The 22,117-nt window shown below is 54.2% G+C and overlaps 2 protein-coding genes and 1 pseudogene across 7 annotated transcripts in view; all 3 read right to left on the reverse strand.

Moving 5' to 3' along the window:
* Positions 1 to 1,241: 1,241 nt before the first annotated feature.
* LOC115063707 lies at positions 1,242 to 1,373 on the reverse strand (annotated as a pseudogene).
* A 6,021-nt stretch (positions 1,374 to 7,394) lies between these two features.
* On the reverse strand, positions 7,395 to 18,506 carry Slc35c2 (solute carrier family 35 member C2). 4 transcript variants are annotated; one of them, XM_029535814.1, is made up of 10 exons: positions 18,439 to 18,506; positions 13,985 to 14,335; positions 13,518 to 13,668; positions 12,838 to 12,901; positions 12,133 to 12,205; positions 11,581 to 11,749; positions 11,412 to 11,495; positions 9,085 to 9,260; positions 8,258 to 8,387; positions 7,395 to 8,114 (listed from the first exon to the last, which is right to left on the reverse strand). In XM_029535814.1, exons 2-10 carry the CDS (start codon positions 14,102 to 14,104, stop codon positions 7,987 to 7,989), a joined length of 1,095 nt encoding a protein of 364 aa, XP_029391674.1. In that variant the 5' UTR covers positions 14,105 to 14,335; positions 18,439 to 18,506; the 3' UTR covers positions 7,395 to 7,986. The 4 variants fall into 4 exon arrangements, with proteins under 4 accessions (XP_029391674.1, XP_029391676.1, XP_021048531.1 ...); XM_029535816.1 differs by having other exon boundaries at positions 13,985 to 14,332; positions 18,439 to 18,489; XM_021192872.2 differs by having other exon boundaries at positions 18,336 to 18,442.
* A 178-nt stretch (positions 18,507 to 18,684) lies between these two features.
* Positions 18,685 to 22,117, reverse strand: part of Elmo2 (engulfment and cell motility 2) — a 39,351-nt gene continuing 35,918 nt past the window's right edge. For all 3 annotated transcript variants that reach the window (XM_021194793.1, XM_021194792.1, XM_021194791.1), the window contains one exon: positions 18,685 to 21,198. In XM_021194793.1, the coding sequence (XP_021050452.1) occupies positions 20,998 to 21,198 (201 nt within the window). In that variant the 3' untranslated portion in view covers positions 18,685 to 20,997. The remainder of the gene's footprint in view (positions 21,199 to 22,117) is intronic.

Consider the following 22,117-nt stretch of genomic DNA (forward strand, 5'->3'; position numbering starts at 1 on the left):
GTGAGGGGCAGGGCCAGCTCTCCTTTGTTTGTGACCCTGTGAGCTACTTTCCTATTAAAGGAGTCATCTCTCCCACACGCATCCTCCCCCAAACCCTCATCCCCTGCCACCAGGGCCAGCTCCACTGTGCTGCCTCGGTGAGGCACAGGGCCTGCTCTCCCGAGTGCTGCCAGCTCCCCAGAGTGCCCCAATCTGTGAGGGGCGGGGCCAGTTCTGCACAGCCCTTGGACATCCATGTGATCCCTGCGAAGTTGCCCTGGCCAGGGACATTCCCATGTTCTTTAGTGATCATTCGAGTCTCCAATATTGACACCAATTCCTGATGCTGTGTAGCCGCGAACCCAGACTTGGCCCTCAGCAGCAGCATGGGCTTGGACCTCACCATGGCCCTGGGCGGCAAGGCTGGCCACTCACACATGGCCTCTCCACCCTTCCTCAAGTCTCCAGTTCCATGCTCCTCATAGTGCTCAAGCTGTTCCACTTCTGTTTCTCTCCCACCTGTCCACCACACACTTGCGCATGGTGGTGGCTCCCGCTGCCGGCCGGCCCTGTGGTTGGTGGGTCCCTGAGTGACGACCTTCATCCACACACTGCATGGTGTGGGGGTAAACTGGTACCTACAGCAGCCTGTGCCCTGCATGGGGAGGGGAAACAGGTCTATGGGTGGCATGGTGGTCTGCAGGTCTCTGTCTGCATGGTGGAAGGCAGGGTTTTGTGTGTCTTTGGCCTGTCTGTGCCATTGGGTGGAGGGCAGGTCTGTGGGCATCTTTCCCTGCCCATACTGTGTGGCATGGAGAAACACAGGCCTCTGTTTTCCTCCTCCTGGGCTGCACTGTCTAGATTTGATTTTTTTTTTTTTTTTAAAGATTTATGTGAGTGGGCTGGAGAGATGGCTCAGTGGTTAAGAGCACCAACTACTCTTCCAGAGGTCCTGAGTTCACATCCCAGCAACCACATGGTGGCTCACAACCATCTGTAATGAGATCTGACTCCCTCTTCTGGTGCATCTGAAGACAGCTACAGTGTACTTAGATATAATAATAAATACATCTTTTAAAAAAAAAAAAAGATTTATGTGAGCACACTGTTGCTGTTCTCAGACACACTATAAGAGGGCACCAGATCCTATCCCCTATGGTTGTGAGCCACCATTTGGTTGCTGGGGATTGAACTCAGGACCCCTGGAAGAGCAGACAATTCTCTCAACCACTGAGCCATATCTCCAGCCCTTGATTTGATTTTTATGTGTCCTAGGCATAAAGCAGTTTTGACCACCAAGCCAGACATCAAGCTAGGACGAACATGCCTCTGCCCCTGACGGATATAAGAGCAATGCCATCAACAAGGTGTCTCTTTGCCCATTGCCAGGGGGGTACTTTTTTTTTTTTTTTTAAAGAAAAAAAAATCAAGTGTAGCGCATGCTTGTAATCCAAGCTGGGGTGTGGGAGGTCACGGAGGTAAAGGGCGAGAGGAAGGAGAGACAGAGAGAGACAGAGAGAGGCAGAGAGAGGCAGAGAGAGACAAAGAGAGGCAGAGAGAGGCAGAGAGAGGCAGAGAGAGGCAGATCCTTGACCTGGATCACTGGCCAGTCAGTGTAGCCCACGGAAGGAGTCCAGGCCAGTGGGGAGACGCTTCGAAAAACAAAACAAAAAAAGGTGGGCACTTCCTGAGAAACAGCGACCAAGCTGTTGGCATTCACAGACAGGCGCATACACACACAGGCGCGTGCATGCGTGCACACACACACACACACACACACAGAGGCGTGCGCACACACACACACAGGCGCACGCGCGCACATGCGCGCACACACACACAGGCGCGTGCACGCGCACACACACACAGGCGCATGCATGCGCGCACACACACACACAGAGGCGCGCATGCGTGCACACACACACACACACACACAGAGGCGCGCATGCGCGCGCGCACACACACACACACACACACACTCTCAAACAAAGCAGCCGTGTGGAATTTGTATGTTTCAAACAGTGTACATACTTGACGACCTCAGACAATAGGTTTTATTATTTCCCCTTTCAGACGCAGAAGGGGGGGGACAGAGAAGTAGGGGTTTCCGGGTTGGAAATCAATAAATGTGTCCCCCCAACCCCCAAGGACAGGCCTTGGCACACAGTTGGTTCAGAGTATGCACTGGCTATCTTTTCCTGGGTGATGGGCTTTTCCCAGGGCTTCTGTCTCCTGGGAAACAAAACACTCTCGAGAGGGTTAAATTTAGAAAAGCTAAGCAGGTTAGACGAGACCCTTATCCACCGGGGCAGCAGACGCAGGATGGGAAATTGGCTTCAGCCACAACGAAAACATAGAAGAGGAAGTCTTGACACCTGTGAAATGAGAAAGGCAGAAATGGAAAGAGTCTCGATGGGAGTTGTACCTGTACGTGCGCGTGTGTGTGTTAGCAGCAGACAGGGACAGGTCCAGGCTTCCACTGAATGGGAGAACCCCTGGTCCAGGTCAGGCAGCCTTGATCTGTCTGGGAATCCTGGGAGGTGACAGGGGACACAGGCAGGTGACAAGCTGCTAAAGTGCTGCCTGATGTTTCTTAGCCTACACGTCACCCCGGTCCTCGGGCCCTTCCTCTTGCCCAGATACCATCCTGCAGCACCATCTCCCTGCAGAAAGTCCCTTTCCCTTTACCCGGCCACCCAGCACGTCTCGATTAGTGCGGCTAAATGGCAAGCCCAGAGGTACAGTGAGGGAAGGGCTGGGTAATGAACTCCCATTGGTTTCCTTCGAGAGATCACTGCCTTAATTTACGAGGCCTGAGTGAGTCTCATTTCCCCAGTGCACGTTGAGTAATTAACTATTAATAAAAGCATTACTGAGTTAACCACGGGGGCATGTTTAATTCATGGGGCAGCTGGGAAGAGGGCAGTGGCAAGGCTCAGTGGGGGATTCCTCATAGGGCCAAAAGATAGCAGCAGGGGCCCCTGCCCTGCTAGACCTCAGTCTCCTGTGGCAGGCTATTACTGCTGCCCCTAGGCAGAGGGACCTAATTGGTAGGGGGCATCAAAACTTCCTGGCATCTCTCCTTGAAGGTGGCAGTGCTGGGAGGATGAAAGTGTGGGGCAGAGGGTAAGTGACCTTGGGCAAAGAGACCAATCTCTTCCATCCCATTCTGGAATCTGGAAACTGGGACTTTAAATAACAACCACTTCCAGAGGGCAGGCTAAAGAAGTCAGGGGTGGCACAGATGGGCGAAGTTTTGTCTGGACGCTCTTCAGGACCTGCAAGTGCACACTGCTGCAGTAACAGTGAGGAAGGCGAGACACCTGTTCCTGGAAGAGGATCCTACCACTGTCTGTTTATCTCCTCACCAACCACCTATCCATCTACATCCATATATACATACACCTACATGCCCATCTACTCACCAATCCATCCACCTACTCTTCCTTGCATCCACTAGCCACTGACCCATCCATCCATCCATCCATCCATCCATCCATCCATCCATCCATCCATGTACTTATTAATTCCCTTATCTACCGACCACCTTGCCTATGTACGTTTGTATGTATATATGAATGTATCATCTATTCATCCATTCTTGTGTGTATTTAGCTATTTATCCATCTATCATCTATCTATCCATCCATCCAACCATGTGCTTATTCATTATCTACCCACTTGCCTATCTATATATGGATCTATCTATCTATCTATCTATCTATCTATCTATCTATCTATCTATCATCTATCCATGCATCCATGAATCTATTTATCCACCCACCCAATTATTCATTAACCCACTTATCCATTTCCTCATTTGTCCATTCATCTACTCAATCATTTACCTACCCACCCATCTATATCACTCATCTACCCACTCACACTCCCATCTCACCCCTCCCCATATGTCTACACAGCCAACTACCCAGTCATCTAGCCCTTATATTTCCCGAATACCTTCAGTGTGTATCTCTGAGCCCACTGAAATTCTGGACAGGTCTGGCTTTCCTTGGACCAGCAGTTCCCAAGTTTTTAGGAGATAAAAGCTGTTCCTCCAAAGAACACACATGTGCACATGCGTGCCAGATTGTGATCTTCTCCGCAGACCCTGCAGAGATCCCTGATGGCCTTGGGTCCTGGTTCTTGTCTTGAGAATGGGGACAACATGGTACAGTGGGGGACTGTCTTGATTTGAAGACAATTGCCTACTGGGAGTGATGCCTCATTCCAGCGGCATGCCCACTGCCAGTGACAGAGTTTCAACAGGTAAAGATGGTGCCTCTCCTCCCTCCAGGTAACTGATGGCCTTCAGCTCTAGCACTTCTGCCCCAGGACCGCCTTGCTACTTTGTAAGTGGCTCTTCTCTCTCCCAGGGCCACTTTCTAGTTGACTTCCATGTCTCTCCATGGGCTCCCCAGAGGGGTCACTATGTTTAATGATTCCCATGATCCCCAAGGCTCTAACCAGGCAGGCGCCTGCTGATGCCCCAGAAGCATTTCCTGAATGTATTCTGATGGGTTTCCTGGTCCCCAGCAGGAGAGATCTTTTCAGACACTAAGAGAAAGGGATGGCCCTGCCACCAGATGCCAGGGCCTGGGGGTTGCTGGCCTGCTTCAGGGAAATGTACTAGGTTGCCAACGAAACTGTAAATAACCATGGGAACAGCAGTCAAGCTCATTGGTTGCTCTGATGCTGGGAGAAGGCCTGGCTGATGTCAGGGCTGTGTGGCTAGGGGGCAGGCAGAGGTTGGACTGGCAACTCATGGCTGGCGGTGGGGGATGGGAACCTGTCTGTTTTACTGAACAAATTATTTCAAAATTACAACTAGCACTATTCGCACTTAAAACAAACAAAAAACCATTTTTATAGCACTTAGGGATGGGTATGTATGAGTAACGACGTCCCACACTATGGTGGTCAGAGGACAATCTGTGGGAGATGTTGTCTCTTTCCTCCATGTGGGGCCCAGGGATCAAACTCAAGTTTCAGGCTTAGAGGCAAGCACTTTTTTTTTTTGCCTACAGCACCATCTCTCCACTACTGGAGATTCCTCCATGAAAGGCACACCCGATAAGAGGCTCTTGGATGTAACCCCTAAATGTCGGGACTCCGCTTCCTTGTCACCTGGGTAGGTTGTGGCATCCTCGATCTGGATACAGACTGCAGATTTCCATGCCTCTCTCTGCCTCCACAGTTGCTCAGGAGACAATGTTATCCCATCTATGGGTAAAGAAACAGACTTGGGGCAGGGGGTGTGGAATCAGCAACATGTCCACTGGGGCATAGAAAAATGGAGGACTTCTAGATTCCCCAGCCTCTGTGAAACCGGTTAGTTTCCACAGCCAAGATGAAATAGGTCCACGAATTCTAGCTGTACCGGGCCACCTGGCATTAAATAACTTACATGGAGGGTCAGGGAGTGGCCTTTCTGCCCTGTCCTCCCCACCCCTGCTCGCTTTCCCTGGGCTAGGACAAAGGACTCTGCCTTCAAGTGCAGCAGTCTGCCACGTGGCCAACACTCCCTGGATGGCTTCCCCTGGAAGGATGATCCAGGATCCTCCATCCTCAGGGCTTTTGCAATAGGATGCTGGCAGTTACCACGGGGGCAAATTCTCCTGGCTCCAGGCAACTCCTCTCAGGCCACTGGGATCTTTACAGCCCAGGAAGAAACAGATGGAGATGATCCCCTGAGCCCCAAGGGTAGAGAGGGTACCAGAATTAAAGATGCAGGTATATTAGGCTCTCAGCAAACCTCTGGCTCGTTCTTGTCAGCACACCAACCACAAACGTCCTAGTATATTGGGGTCATTAACCTTCCTCCCGCTGTGGGCTCCTGGGAGAGGTGGTGGGCACGTAAGCACTTAAAACCCAGACCTAGGTCAACCCCCCCGCCCCCTCCCGCTGCTGCAGCAGCCCTGGAGCTGGGGACAAATGTACAGCCTCAGAGAGACCAGTCACATCCTCAGCTTCCCTCAACCTGGGCAAATGCTGAGTTGCCATGGTGACGCTGCAGCCCCCAAGATGCAGTGGCTGCAGACAGCATGGGTGGTTGGAGGGCTCAGGGTGGACAGTCTAGACCAGGAGGCCAGGCAACTGGGTGGGCCGGGTTGGGGAGGAGGGAAAGGAGGCTTCCTCTAGGCCTGGCTGGTAATTGCTGCTAAGTGAGGGGCTGTCATTGAACCCAACATGTGAGCGGTGAGGACCCACTCCGCACCCTGTAATTACTGCACCAGACAGCAGGGCTAGATTGTGTCCTGGAGAGGGGGGCGGTGCAGAGCAGACAGGAAGCTCTCATCCACCTGAGCCAGTGGGCTGTGTGTGAGCGGCTCTCTCCCTCACAGGCAGCCTGCTCAGCCCCTCCTGGGCTGGTTCTTCCCACATCACTGGGTTGGAACAAGAGCATTCTGTAATCCTGACCTCTGAGCTTGCAGAACCCAAGACAGGCAGGGGCCAGATAAGGTAGCTCTCTGGAGTGTGGGGGTTGGCAGGGAACTGGGACTCAAAGCTGATCACAGTTCCAGTCCCTTTGAGGTTGGCTGCTCCTGGGCCGCGGTCTCCCTGCTAGACTCTGAACTCACAGGGATCCCTCTACAGCAGGGGTGGGCAAGAACTCATTCTGGAAACCAGATTTTACTGGGATGTAGCCACACCCCTTTGTGTCTGTGCCATGCAAGGCTTCTTTCCTGTTTCAAGTTGCAACAGACACCATATGGCCCTCAATGGAAATATTTACTATCTGTCCCTTCTACAAGTTTGGAGTCCGGCTCATGTTCTGGGCATAGCCAATGTAGCTCAAGTCGCTCCAATTCCACACAGAGCCCCTCCTGGGTCTTTGCCCAAAGCCACACAGACATCACTGTGTCAGGCATCCTCTGCTGCCAGGATTTGGGCAGGGGTGGCAGCAGGCAGGGCCAGAACCACAGTGTGGGCAAATGGCGCCACCTGCTGTGAGTGCCTGAAGCACTTTGACAGGCAAGCCTCCTGGGCCAGCAGCCCTGGGCCAAGGCAGAGGAGAACCAGCTCTGAGGAAGGGGAGACCATCCGGTGTCAGGCCACAGGAGAGAACCAGCTCTGAGGAAGGCGAAACAATCCGGTGTCAGGCCACAGGAGGGCTCAGCCCAGCGGCATGACCCTAGAGAAGGGCACAAGTTGGCTCAGTGCCGGTAAATTCTTCCTTTTTTAAGTCTTGGTCTCTTGGTTCTTGACAGTACTTTAAGAATATATAACACTTAATCTGTAACATTTTCCAGAAAGCCTGAGATAGACATTATCCCCCCCCTTTAAGCCCCACCTTTTAAAAACGGATACACAATCTACCACATAGAGAAACTAAGTTATCTGCTTAAGGTCACACAGTACAAGGCAGAGGCAGAATGCGAATCTGGGCTGTGGAACTGGTAGTCTCTAGAGGCTGGTACTGAGCAAACACTCATTTATTTCCTGTGGTGGGTCCATGGTGTGGCCCCAAGGATGGGGCCTGGGGCACAAACAGGAGCATGAGCTACAGAAGGCAGGGCAGAGGCCAGGCCCCAGGCAGGGAACAGAGGAGAGGCCAGGCCCCAGGGCTCTCCCTGCTCTCATGCCTTAGGCAACACTGGGCTGTGGAGACAGAAATCATGATTTCAACTATAAATAAATCTACTCTCTGAGGAAGCTGCTGTCCAGGTGATGAGGCCCAGCCTCTCCATGACTCCTTTCCAGATACCCCACAGTCCGAATCTGAGAGACTACCTCACCTCTCACGTTCACCCTGGCTCTCAGAACAGAACAACAGTGGAGACAGGCCACTGGCTCCCTTCACTGACAGCTTAGGTCCTAGGTGAGCCTGGCATTCGCTTTTTGGGACCAAACTCCATAGGGAACAGCCAGAGCCTTAGAGTCCTTGCAGGAAGCACTGAGGCCACCACTTGCAGCCACTCTGAGGAACCGGCTGGGCCGCTGGGCCTGGCCAAGATCTTCCAGCAGTGTTGACCGCAGAGTGGCCTGCTTCTGCTGTTCCCAGGCTGGTCACTGTTGCCCCTGGGTCACAAAATACTCCTCTTCACCATCATCTTCCTCCTGTTGGCTACTCCGGAGCAGCAGCTCCAGGTCAGCGCTAGAGCCCAGGTCCTTCAGGGGCTTGGGGCCACCATCACCTTGGGGTAGACATGACAGTTACTGACCTAATAAGCTTCTCTGGGGATGGCCCTATATCCCCCCAGGGTGGCAGCGCTGGTGATAGGTTGCTGGATGGTGGGGCAGTCAGTAACACTAAGCCATCGGGAGGAGGCCACAGTACCTCTGGAATGTAGGGCCTTGAGGGCCACATGCAGGGAGATGCCAGAGAGGCAGAGGGCGAAGCCCAGCCAGTTCAGGAGGCTGATCTGGTCGCCCAGCAGGTGAGCTGCTAACAGCAGGGTGCAGACTTCCTGTGGGGAGAGGCAAGCCAAGCATGGGTCAGAAGCTGACTGAATGGCCAGGAGGGCGGGGCTCTGTGTACACTGAGGCCAAAGCCAGACCACTTGGCGTGACAGGCAGAAGTTGGGACCTCTGTACCCAGACCACCAGCCTGCAGACCTGGTGTTACTGAGATGGAGACTCTCAGCAAAAGCTGAGAATGCCAACCAACCCCCAGACTATGGCACAGGTGCCCCCAGCAGTAAGGGAGTCTGCTGTTGCTAGGCACCCACAGATGGACAGCTCTCAGCAGGGCTTTGTTAAGACAGGCCTCTCCTCATCATAGCTAGAAGATGCTTAACACCCAAACGTTTGCTTTGGGTGTCACTGCTCCGGCATGGGGTCTACCTGACCAGGCTCCTCCACAGACCTGACCGGTGCACCCAGCTCTCAATGCTGGGACTTTGCACGGATCAACACTCGGTGCTCCAGGCTACTGCCATGTAACTCAAGCTGCCAGTCAGGTCCAAGGTAGGCACACCGCGGGCCTGGCCTGCATCCTCAGAGCTATGCGCTGGTGAGAAGTGACACTGGCTCAGCTCCATAGGGGACAATCACAGCGCATCCTGGGCCACACTCTACCAACCCCCTCAGGGTGCAGACACAGGGCCGAGCTGCCCTCACAGGGCTCCTTCCAGGGGAGGTCTGGGGTCACTGCCCAGCCTGTACCTTAAAGACACCAGCGATGGAGAGCGTGAGGCTTGACGTTCTGGAGACCAAGAGGAACTCGGAGAAGCCCAAGCCGAAGGCCAGAATCCCACCAAGGAGGAGGCTCCCAAGCACCGACAGGAGCAGCCCTGAGTCCTGGAAGCGGAAGATCTTCTCAGAGGTGGACAGGTGGAGACCTGAAAGCGGCGAGGAGAGCGGGAGGCTGGGGCCTGTCAGCCCGCTTGGCCCTACTCAATAGCTACCGTGTTTCTTCAGCATGGTATCTTGGGGTGGCAGATGCAGCTAGCTGAGGTAGGAGAAAGAAGGGGGGCTTTAAAATAGTCCCCCATAGATGGCCTGAGACTCAGGGACCAAGGTGGCTACCACAGAGCCCAGGGCAATGCATGTCCATTATCAGAACAGGAGGAACTGTACCTGTGGACTCTGGTGGAGGCTGACTGTATACAAATACAGAATGTACAGATGTAGGGCCCCTCACCTTTAGATTATGTGCATGTCAGTATACACGTGTACACACACACACACACTCACATGGTATTGGGATGGAACCCAGAGTCTTATGCTTGACCACTGATCTATACAGCCCGGCCCACATCTGGGTCTTGCTACTATAAAGCTACGTATGGACTGTGGTGGGGATGGCTGTGGGTTTCCCTATTGACAGAATGACAGGACAGTGACTACACTGTCACTTCTTCAGCAAGCAGTATAATCAAATGAACTTATCTCAAAAAATGCCCGTCCCCTTGACCCCTGAGCTGAGTGTGGTGGTACACACCTGTAATCACAGCACCCGGGGCAGGGGACAGATGACCGGCTCAAGCACCAGCTACACAGAAAGCTCAAGTCCAGCCTGGACTACACAAGACCCAAATCACACATATGTGCACTATAATGAGACTACAGCCCCTTGCTCCAGAGCACACTGCACATCACACCGATTTCTGCTTCGATTTTCAGGAGCGGGGCCCCTCCTTCTTAAAGGGCTCCCGGGCTCTTCCCACAGTAAGGCCTCAGGGTGTGTTAGGAGAGGGTGAGGTCAGCACCCACTGGATGCAGTAGACACAGGAGGGCACTGAAGGCAGAAGAGAACTTTGGGGGGCTCAGAGGGGTGCAAAATTCCACCGCAGCATGCCCTAGGCCAGCAGCCAGGCCATGCGAGCCATCTTGTTTGGTGCTGGGCTCAGAGCGCTGCAAAGGCAAATTGAAGGGAATTCGGGGAAGAGCAACATAAGTAATGAAGGCGCTTGGGGGATTAATTTACCAGAGAAGATTAAAGGAGCTAAGTCCATGCAGCTCTGCTAAGTGGCGGCGACCAGGGGCTTGCGGATGAGGTTTGCAGAGCGGGAACAGTGAGAGGGCCTGGGAGGGGGCGAGTGTGGTGTTTGCTACAAGGGGCATAATGAAGGAATGGGGAGAGATTTTAAAAAGGAAAAACATGAGGCTCCACACACAAGTTTCCTGGACAACGGGGCTGCGGAATAATTTTCTCACAGAGGCTGGAGACGCTTCGCTGCTTGAAACTTAAATGGCTGTGGGAGGAATTTTCTGTAATGACCCTGAGGACAGTTGGGACTCTGAGAAGGAGGGTAAACAAGGGACAAAGACTACTCCCAAAGCACTGGAGGACAGGTGACAACATTCTGTCCACCTCATACATCCCCTGGCCTTGTCTCTCCTCTGAAAGCCATAGGAGATGGAACAGTTACCCACATACCCAGGTTGCCCCCCAACCCCAGCTGTGGAAGGGACCACTCTGCCCATGCGGATTAACACCCATGGCCAAGCCTCCTGCCCTGCTTGCCAGGGTATCCAGACATCATCAACTCACCCGCCCACCAATCCTGCTCTACCATGCCCCCCTCCAGCCCAGGCACCCCACCTGTGACAGACATGGACTCTGCTCCCTGGGAGGCAAGCGCACGGTGTGACTGTGGGCCTAGCCTCCTGATGCCAGGTTGTGGGGACCTAGTCTGGTTTGCTTATGATCTATGGGACTGTGGGCAAGCTTTGAACGTTCCATTTCCTCCGTTTCTTTCTCCTGCTGAACAGGGATGACAACAGCCCTCCACATCTGGTTGTAAGGGGATATGACAGACCTGTGCATTTAAAAGGTGCCTCTGGGGCTGTCCTCGCCCTCCACCCTGAATCCTTGCATTTTATTCCTAATTCCTCTGCATCCTTGTCTCATGAGATTCTAGTCATTTTGTGTGCCTGTCTATTCCCAAACCACAGGGCAACCTCAGTGGCTAGCACTATGCTGAGCTCAGAGTGGCAATGTTGGATCCGCTGTTCTATGGCACCCAGAGGGAGAAGTCTGAGCGTACCTTCAAAAATGGCAAAGAGAGGGAAGAGTCCCAGAAACATGAGTGGCTGCAGGTGGAACATGGTGTCAATGGGGTTCTGGAGGCCTGCAGAACAGGAAATGGCGAGTTCTGTCAGGCTGGGCCTATTGGCCTGTGTTTACCCGGCCCCCAGCCCTCCCCAGTGGCTCACCGAGTTCGTCTTTCTGCAGGAGTATTTGTGTAAGGGTCCAGCGGATGCCACCGATGAACGAAGCCCCCAGCACCAAGGCAAAGCCCTCCACGTTGAACTGCGTGGACTTATAGGTAAACATGAAGAGGCCCCCAGCAATGAGCAGGACCACCAGGACCAGGGCTGCACGCTACAGGAGGGACAATACAGCTCACTGGAGGCTCTGGGCCCGAGGATGTGCCACCTGTGGACTGGGCATCACCAGCCTTCCTTCCATGCCTCAGCGCCTCCACAGGTCCTGGCCCATGGATGGACTCATGGCTGGCATGCAGCTGGCATGTCCTAATGTCACACTTGTTATGAAACACTCAAGGACTGGTGCCCATTCCAGATTCCAAGTGCCCCCTAATACACAGGAGCCGCCGGGTTGCCCCAGGGGAATGGCAGGCCCCGGGCCCACGCAGACCCCGCCACCACACTCGTTTCTAAACCTTCAGTCATCACCCACATCTACGCATGCCCCCTCCCCGAGAAAGTCTCCTGCCACAGAGTGACAAGGGGCATGGGGCTCACCAGCTCCTCCAGCTTGAAGATCAGAGAGAAGATCAGGATAAAGAGCACGGCAGAGGATTTGGTCATCGTGTACCTGAAGCAGAGCACATACCCACAATGCATGGCGGCAGGCCCACCCGAGGTCAACCAGGTCTCCCAGCCAGTGGGGTCTGTGTGGATGCCGCCTTTTGTGGGAAGAGTCTCTAAGAGCCCTGACTTACTGGAGGATGAACTGTGCGTCTAACATCAAGCTGACTTAGTCTGCCCTTTACCTGGCTGTGGGCAGAGACCAGGTAAGGACGAGAGAAACCTGGACAAGGAGAAGTGAGGGGCTGCACTCTCTGACGCGAGACATCAGGGCTGTGACCGCAGACAGGTGATCTCTGACCCCACCGCTCCACTGCCCGGTCCTCCTCCCTGTTGCCTGCCTCCTCCCATCCCCGACCCCCACCCGCCCTGCCAAGAACTTGTAGCATCTCCGTCCAGTCCCTTGGCTTCCCCTTGCCGCCTGGCCAGCAGGTGCAGCCTCTCTCTCTGCACTGGGCTTAGGACAGAGCTGGAGGCTTCCTGGAGTGCTGCCAGGTGCCCGGGAGGGTCCCAGAGAGAGTGAGGGCTGGTCCCCGAGAGTGGCAGAGGAGCTGGCCCACTGCTGGTTGTACAGCCTGCCAGCTGGAAGGAGCCAGTAAGCTTGGCCTGAAGGGGGCGGAGGGTGTGGTCAGTACTCACAGTGACACGGTGATGTAGAGGAAGCTCCAGTTGGACAGGCCCACGTCAAGTGCTGTTGCCAGTGCTGTGGGGACAGGGATACCCAGGCAGGGCAGCCAGTTGGCAAGAATAAGGCTTAGACACCTGAGGCCCCGCTTGTCTTCCCTTCCACTAAGCAACTCAGGCCAATCCCTAGCCAGAGGCTGTCCTGCTTAGCGCTGGAGCCCATCCTGACTGGCTAGGCCTGTTAGTCTCCTCTCCTTAACAATCTAAATAGTTCCACGCAAGAGGATTAATCCGATCCTGCCAAATGGCTCGAGGGGCACCTGACCCTCCACTGGCCCAGCCTGCTAACCCCCTTTCCCCTTCTCCCTGCTCCAGCCAAGCTCTCAGCTCCCTTTCCGACCTCACATCCCCAGGGTCAGAGGTCCCCATCTACTCTTCAAGTCCTGCCCACTCAACACTAGTCCTAGGAAATCTTTTAGCCCAACCTAGCACGGTTACAGGGTGAGGATCCCCCGTTCTGCGCCTGGCAGAGCCCGCTGAGGGCCACGTGAGCCAGCACGGACAAGGACAACTGCCGGCTTTGCTGAGATGTGGCAGGGAGAGGTGGGGAGGAGAGGGGGCAGGTAGCGTGTGGCCACAAGGGCCTCTGCTTTCTGGCCTATGCTCTCCAGCAGCCCTCCCCACACTGGACCTACCTGTGGGGGCCACTCTTCTGAGGTAGTCGGTCCAGCTGAGCACCACCCGGGCCTTGTGGCTGGAGCACTGAACCAGTGCCCTGGACAGGGCGGAGAAGAGGAAGATCACGGCCAGGTGCAGCATGGTCATGAAGAGCGGAAAGTGGAAGCTCTGTGAAGCCCAAAGAAGACAGCGGGAGTGGAGAGATGCCACAAAGCCCCTCTATCTCCTCCCTATGGTGGCAGGGGCCAATCCTGTGCTCTGCATGACCCCGTGGAACGAGTGATTGGTCCCCACTGTGGAGGTCACACAGAGATGTGGCAGCCCAGGGACTCACTCCCTGTTTAGTTTCATCACCGCCATTCCTGCTAGCCACCTGCTTAGCCCGCCTGGGACCAGCGTCCAGGAAAAGCCACCATCACCCGATACAGCTGTACCAACTACGGCCACCTTCGTGCCGGTCCCTGCGCTGGCAAGGTCCGGTTACCTTTGTCAGCCATTTGTTGTAGAACGTGATGCCTATGGAGAAGCAGTAGTACAGAAGGACCAGGCCCAGGGTCAGTGCCGCCTTCCACACAAAGGCGACGTCCAGGGCCCACCTCCCCATCCGTGGGCCAGCAGGAACAGGAGCCTCTCTTGAAGATGGCTGGCAGGGAGAACCAGCAGGACCCGACCACGGTTTTCAAAGGGCAGCTCCCCTGGCTGGAAGGGTCCTCTCAGCCTCCATGATGGGGAATGGGCAGTGGGCCCTTGATGGAGTCCTCAGCTAAGGGGCTGGTGGCCAGAGCCAAGCTGTTCCATGGTTAGCTGATGCAGAGGTCACCGGTCCTCAGCACTACTGTTGGAGAGAAGAGAGGCAGGGTCTGGTGGCATGGCTACAGACCAGCTCTGGCCGCCATGGGACAGCAGAGATCATGAGTCCCACCCCAGTCCAGGTACTTGAGGCTCTAGTGTACATTCAAACTGTCTTCCACGTGTCCTCACTACGTGGCACCTTTCAACAGCTGCCTGAGGTCTCATCAGCCAGACCTTTAGCAGCTCCCAGCCTGGAGGTCCAAGGTCTAATCTGGTCTAGTCTGTCTCTGCCAGTTTGTTCCCAGCAGGGACAGAGGGAACGCCACACCCGGCCCACCTTTCTATCCCCCTCAGTGGGGCCACTTCAGTACAAGTTCTCTTCCTCCGGAGCCTGTCTGTGAGACATCGCTCTCCTACTTTTTTCTGGTAGCAACCTAGAGGGGTGTGATCTGAGCAGACAGATCTTTTTTCTTTTTAGTGCTGTGGACAGAACCCAGGGCCTCGTGCTTGGGGCCATGATCCCTGTGAGCCACACCCCTGTCCCCTTGTGTAATGCTTGTAAGGTTACACTCCATGAGGGCTGTGTGCACACCTGGCCTTTTCTATGGTCCCTTTTAGTCTGATGACTCTCTGATAGACAGTGTGTACGGGATTTCAGGTCTTTAGGACCTCGGGTGAATCGGCTGTACCTTGCCCTCGTCTCCAACAGCTTCTCCCAGAGAGGAGGTGCCTGCCAAACCACACTACCTCTTGTCAGTCAGTCCAGCGACATCACTGAGTGCCCAGGGCAAGCCTGGCTCTGGGGTCCTGGTTCTCTGTGGGTGCGCCTTGGCCCACTGTTAGACATTTGCTTCTTCAGGGGTACTACAGGCGCTTCCTCCCCACCGTGCTGAAATGCCAGCTCTCTGGGAGCCTTCCAGAATCATGAGGTCAGGTTCTTCCCCAACCAGGCTGGATAGACGGCTCTGCACTCTGGAACCTGTTATCACATCTCCTCCCTGAGGGCAAACTGGGCTAGCTGTGGGCTTTGCCCAAAGGACTCCTGGACTGTGGCTATCTTTAGAGGAGCTTGGAACCCTGGGTGGTGACACTGCACCCAGTGTTTAGTGAGCAGGGACTATGACTATAAAGGCTAAGAAGGATTCTACATGCGGAGCACCTCTGAGTGTCATAAAGGCACAGGGCCAGCCACTGGTTTCAGCAAACACTGTTTTCCAGGGCTCTGCCATACACTGAAACTGTTAAGAATACCACGTGTGCTGCCCAAGTGGAACCAAGAGGTCCCAGTCTGGAAAACCTGCTTTGCTGACTGCAACAGTGCTCACAACTCTGGAGTTGCTGGCATGGTGGCTGGGAGCTTCCCCTCATGGTGGGCTCACTCTCGTGCATTCTACAGCAAGAGGAACTCACCGGTGGTCTCACCGTGACTCCGGCACCACAGAAATAGACAAGAGGGAAACAGCTTATTTCACCACCAATCCTTTCACAGTACTGTTTGGGCACCATTGATGTCCAGGTTAATAAACAGGCTGTGACTAAAGACATCGGGTCCATCGGGGAGGCCCTGCTCACTCACCTAAGGCAGCCTTGTACCTTGACATACTTTCTGCAGCTGGCTCTGGTCACCATGAACCCCAGAGGCAGATCCAGCTGCTGACGAAACCTGTTCACCTGGGCCACTAATCTCAGGCTCCTGTGGACACTGCTAAACAGCTGGGGACCCAGGGTCAAACGTTCTTCAAACAAACCTCTGGGTCCACATTCTCTTATTCCCTAGGGCTCTGCAGCCTGGCACTACTGAATCTTTCTGGAAGAGGCCAGTCTTATATGTTACAATCCGTGAAAAAAAATCCCTGTTTCTACCCACCAGATGCCACAGGCATTATGTCCCCAACCCCAAGTTGTAACAATCCAGACTGTGTCCAGAAATTACTCTGTAGTGCTGGCCTAGCATGTGGAGGGTCTGGGTTGACCCTCCAACCCTCCAGAACAGCCGGGGCATGCTACACGGGACATGCTACACGGGACATGCTACACGGGGCATGCTACGCAGGGCATGCTACATGGGGCATGCTACATGGGGCATGCTATACAGGACATGCTACACGGGGCATGCTACATGGGGCATGCTATACAGGACATGCTACACGGGGCATGCATGCTACACAGGGCATCCTGTTCCCTTTTCTCTCAACTTACTAACCTGTCTACTTTGGCGCACTTCCTCCTTGGTCACTGTGCTGCCATTTGTCCATTGCTCAAGCCTCCCCTTTCCTTCAGAGCCTGTCTAGCTCCCCACCTCTACGTGGTACCATGCGGAAAGTCACCTATCCCACCCCACACACAGAGCCAGAAAGGACCTTGGAAGCAGAGAGCCACTCTGTGTCCCCACTAAGCAGCGGTTTGTCTCATACTGGCTATACAGATGTAAAACTCCTAAGGGCTTCACCCTCCCTCCATGGTAACAGAGAGCAGGCTTCTAATCACACCTACCGAAGCAAGGAATTCAGTGAGCGTCCCTTTCCCCAAGAGACAGTGGCTCCCTCAGCACAGGGCGGGGCGATGCTGTAGCACCTGGCTGCCCTCTACCTCCTCAGCTGGAATGTGAGTGTACAGCTTAGTACCTCAGGGCACAGCAGAGATCTGTGGGGAAACCTGCCTGGGTCACCTACGACTGAGACTTTGAGTATCTGACTCAATTTCTCTGGCCATATGATTTGGGGGCAGTGGGGATCACTGGCACGAGGAACAGCACCTGGCACTGGCCTATGGTAGGAGTCACTCTGTCACCTACAGCAAAGTTTCCAAATGTCAGGCCCCAACCCCTTACCTCAGTCTGTCTTTCCCCGTCACCTTGCCAGAGCCCAGGTTTCTGTGGCTCCCCCTCACGAAACTGACAACTTCCTCCTCAGAGACCTAGCGGGTGCAACTTGCCACAGTCTCTGGAGTCTTCTGCTTCCTGCACAGCCGCTTGGCCAGAGCCTTCTTTCTGACTCAGTCAGTAAGCACAGATGCCTGAGGGCTGCAACCCAGCCTCTCTTTTCCACCTTCATTCCCAGCCCACCAAGACCACCCCGATCTCTCTGGGAAGAGAGAGGAACCCGGTAAGAGGAACCCAGCCAACAGCTCAACCTCAAGGTGCAGCAAGGAGCTATCTTAATATTCCTCGGGTCTCCATCTGACTCTCATGTCACTTAGAAACGGCCAACCTAACAACTGTTTGCTTTGGCAGAAGGAAGTCACCAAAGAAGTCATTGCTGCCTCCCTCATCTCCTGCCCTGTCAAGTCCGCCTCTAGTTATTCCTTGACCCATCCACTTCTCTTCACTTCCTCTCCCACCACCACAGACCACACCACAGTTTCCGTTCACCTACTGCCTGCACTTGCCTGCAGTCCACAAGGAGCCAGAGGCTGGTGGAATGGTTAGTGTGGCCAACCTGAGAGAATCTAGGGTCACCTGGGAGACGGGCCTCAGAACATACCAGGAAGGGGATTCTCTTGATCAGGTTAACTGATGTGAGGAGACCCAGGTAGTTGTGGAAGTCCTGGACTCCATAAAGAAGGGAGAGCTCTGGACACTAGCAGGCACTGATGGCTCTCAACACTCTATGCTTCAGAACTGTGGAAACGATGTGGCCAGCTGCTTCAAGCACTTACTGCCCTGACCTCCTCACGACGGACTGCACCAAGAACTACGGGGGGAAATAAGCCCTTCCTTCCTTAAGTTAGTTGCAACAGGGAAAGAAACTAAGATTGCCGGTCCCCACGGACCGGACCGGAGAGCCCGGGGCTGGGTCCGTAAGTCCCTCCCTGGATCCTGCCTGCCAGCTGCAACGCCACGTACAGCCGTGTGCCCGGAGCATCAGCCGGCGTCCTCCTCCGCAACCTGATGCTCTCCGCTCTTGTCCCCTTCCCCAGGACCCCCACTGCGCGTGGCACTTAACATCGCCTGACGACTGTGTTTGCTCACGTGTCCCTGACGCGCCTGCTCGGCAGTATCCACCTGGTTTCCCCCCCAATCCCCAAGACCCGGCCCCTCGTACGTGCTTGGCGAATGCCAGGCGAACGGGCCCAGAGTCACTGGAAAGCTGGGGAAACTGAGGCCGGGCGAGAAGGCAGGGGACCGCCCACCGCACGCCCACTTACCTCCGCCCAGGCTCTCGCCGGGAGACTCCTGCCGGAAGCTCGAGATGGGCACTGTGCCGCGGGAGGCGAGACTTCCGCCGGAAGGCGGTGGGGTGGGCGGAGCCAGAGCATCTTTAAGGCGGCTACAGCAAGCTTTCCAACCTGTCCCTCTGTCCCTTTCCCTTAAACGAGCACCAGGAACGAATCACACATACTAATAACTCTGTAGAGGGCTTATTTCTTCAGGGACCTCAAGCAGCAGGGAAATGACATGACAACCATTAAATTTTAGAAAGAAGTAAACGTCCTGGCAAAGTGATAATGGACACTTTGTGACATTGCGTATGCCTATACATTTGTGAGAATTATTCAATAGGCTGAGTACGTGAAGATCACCTCAGAGGAAATGGAACCCGAAAGGAAGGGGGTGAGATCTAGTCTTACCGGGAGCCCAGGGAAGCAGGTTACAGTGGCCTCAGAACACCAATTTAGCAAACCCGGATTCGACTCATTTCAGGTACAGAGTATGTGGGCAAGATAACCTCGAAGCCATGCAAACTAGGACTGCAGACCAGAGCTGGCCCAGTTCTCGGCTTCTGCTCATCCGGGCTCTGCTAGGACTGACTGCAAACAGGGATCCTTGCACATGACTTGGCTGGGCTCCTGGCTCCTAGTGGAAGGCTCAAGGCCAGCGCGTAAGCCGTGCTTTGTGCACACTGCTGCTGTAGGCTGCTGCCAGCTGGCATCACGAAAGCATTCGTTGATTCAATGCTTCCTGAGACCTACAATGGTGTCCAACGCGGCCCAAGGTCTTGGCTTCATTTGGCCCTCAAGGCCTGCATTGCATGCACTTTCTATGCCTTCTGAAAGTGCCTGTCCTCACCCCTTTCTGACAGCGGCAAGGGGAAGTATCTATTTCCATCACTGCCTTCATTCAAACCTCCCAGCTACCGAGGCTGCTGATGGGAGCACCAGCTTAAAGCACCAGCTGGCAGGCTGGGCACTAACTGCAGGCAACATGCGGGGTGCAGAACATGTCTTCTTTGAAAGGCACAAGTGCTCGAGCTGTTCCCTGGCTGTGTCCCTGGCAGGGGAAAAAGGAGGATGGGTTCTTGGGGGTGTACAGTATGCTTTTCCATGTTGTACCCAGCACGGCTGAGCAGGAAACACTCTGTCCTGTAGCTCAAGCTGTGAGCATCCTTAGCCAGAAGGTGTGAGTAGTCTGCGCATGACAAGAGCTGGAGAGATGGGGGGGAGATGCTCTTGGAGAGTGGCTGGGAGCTCTCCACATGCTCCCAGGCACACCGAAATGAAGGCTGTCAGGCTGCTCCTTACCCTTGGGACAGGGACAAGTGCAGAGGAAGAGGTGTGGACAGGAGGCAGGCTACATGAAAGAGTATTTATTGAAAACATGTCTGACAAGAAGCTCTGGCTGCTCTCTGGTTACACTCACAGCTCATGACTGAGAGCACTACTGTTCTGTTCTCGATTTTATTTTCCCTTAAACATTCTATCCTAGGATAGGAAGATATTATATAAATATATATACATGTCTGTATAAGTATGGCCTATAGTAAAGAAAATATATAGTACACTCTTCACTGGGTAGTACCCACCATGCCAGGCTGCCAGTACTGAATACCACCACGGTAACATGCGTCCAAGGAAAGAGGCTGTGCGTGGGCTTCCAGTGCTGCAGCACCAATGAAGGCCGTGGCACAGCTGTGGCCCCAGCCGCTGTGAAATCATGGCTAACGGCAGAAACCACAGCGCCAGGAAGGAGAGAAAGGGAAGGCAACGCCCCTGTCTGAGGCAGGAGGGAAGCAAACGGAGGGGCCTGTCACTAAGGGGGAATGGGAATATTGTCCCTCAGCAAGGAAGAGAGAGGACTGGAGGGGTGCGGGGAGCCAGAGGCCTCAGCCTGCCTTTCCCTGCAGCATTCACTCCTAGAGCCTGAGAGAGCAGGACTCGGGCGGGAGGCCTCTGCGGGCCAGGATGAGGCTGAGGGCTTGGGGCAAAACTCCTACCTGTCCTGATACCTGCAAGGACAAGGGCCAGGCATCCCTAGAGACTAGAGATGGCAGGGCCAAACCCCAGAGGCAGCAGCACGAGGCACAGGATGAGCCCTCAGAGACCTATTAAGCAGGAGCTCAAGGCCAGTTCTTGCCTGAGCCACCTGAAGACAGACATTCCAAGGCTCTCACCGAGCTCCCCAGGCCTCCTGCCCCATGGGCAGCCTTTCATGGACCAGCGTCAGCCCACATGGACTCTCCAGCAAACTGCAGAGGAGGCTTGAAAGGAAAGGGGATGGCTGTCAGTAGGCCCAGTACCAGATGCAGATGCAGACTCAGGGCGGGAGGCAAGAGCGTCATGAGCTCGCTCCTCCAAGCCCGACCCAGGCTCTGTGGTGCTGAGGAGGGCAGCATGGCCTGACTTCATGACTCTGGTGGATGGGACAGAGAGCAGCTCTGGGTCCCACTGGCTCTGAGGAGGAGTTACCACAATCACTACAGAGTTTGTACAAGTGGAGGGCAAGGCGTGGGCTGCCAGTGTCTCTCCTGGGCCCCAGTCCCTTCCCGCTCAGCCATAGTGATAGACGAAGTCATAGCTGCTGGGCTCCTTGGGGACCGGAGGTGGCGCCTCAGGGATCTGAATGTTCTCCAAGTCCAGAAGCCGCAGCTTCATCTCCATGCTCAGCAGCGTGTCCAAGTCACTCTTGGTTAGCTCGCTGGACATATCCTTCCCGAGGAGGGCGCTGAGTCCATCAATCCAGATGCAGTACTGTGGGCAAGTTGCAAATGTGACACAGTGGCCCCGGGGGCTGCAGTGGGACTCACAGCAGTGCTGTTGGGTACCATTCAAAATATGCAAAACTCATGGGAGACAAGAGCAAGGGCAGCAGGAAGATGAGCATCATATCATCTGATAGTTTCTGGGGGCTTCATGTGGGAATTTAAAGACTAAAAGGAAATGTGATCTACCATGCAGTAACGGAGACCAAGAGAACAGAAACCAGGACTGGAGCAGAAAACACACTCAATCAACACACACACACTCAATGAACACACACACTCAATGAAACGAACAGGAAGCACACAGGGACTCAGAGTTGCAAATTAGTTAAAGAAGAAAACTCCACTAATGCTAAAACATGTTTTAAGCTGGGTGTTAGTGGTGCACACCTTTAATCCCAGCATTCAGGAGGCAGAGGCAGGCGGATTTCTGAGTTCGAGGCTAGCCTGGTCTACAGAGTGAGTTTCAGAACAGCCAGGGTTACACAGAGAAACCCTGTCTCAAAACAAAACAAAACAGAACAAAACCATAAAGGGAAGTACAAAAGAAACTGACATACCTGCATGATGGAACATGCTTATAACATCAATGCATTCAAATCCCAGCAACCACATGGTGGCTCACAACCATCCTTAACGAGATCTGACTCCCTCTTCTGGAGTGTCTAAGGACAGTTACAGTGTACTTACATATAATAAATAAATAAATCTAAAAAAAAAAAAAAAAAAAAAAGGACTTACTATAACATCAATGCATTTGGGAGACAAAGGTAGGCTAGCCTAAGCTACAGCACTTGGGAGACAAAGGTAGGCTAGCCTAAGCTACAGTGAGTTTGGGATTAGACCTTGTCTCAGAAAAACAAAACTTAAGCCAGAGGCTCCCAGAATGCACATGTATTGTGTATATG

This window comes from Mus pahari, chromosome 3, assembly GCF_900095145.1.
Source record: "Mus pahari chromosome 3, PAHARI_EIJ_v1.1, whole genome shotgun sequence".
Taxonomy (NCBI): Eukaryota; Metazoa; Chordata; class Mammalia; order Rodentia; family Muridae; genus Mus; species Mus pahari.

Bases quoted from the DNA above. Each gene is read 5' to 3' on its own strand.
- Slc35c2 (XM_029535814.1), bottom strand. From the start codon at position 14,104: ATGGGGAGGTGGGCCCTGGACGTCGCCTTTGTGTGGAAGGCGGCACTG. The intron at 12,902-13,517 runs GTAGGTCCAGTG...CTGTCCCCACAG, and splicing joins CAGAAGAGTGGCCCCCACAG to CACTGGCAACAGCACTTGAC. The intron at 8,115-8,257 runs GTACTGTGGCCT...GTCTACCCCAAG, and splicing joins CAAGGCCCTACATTCCAGAG to GTGATGGTGGCCCCAAGCCC.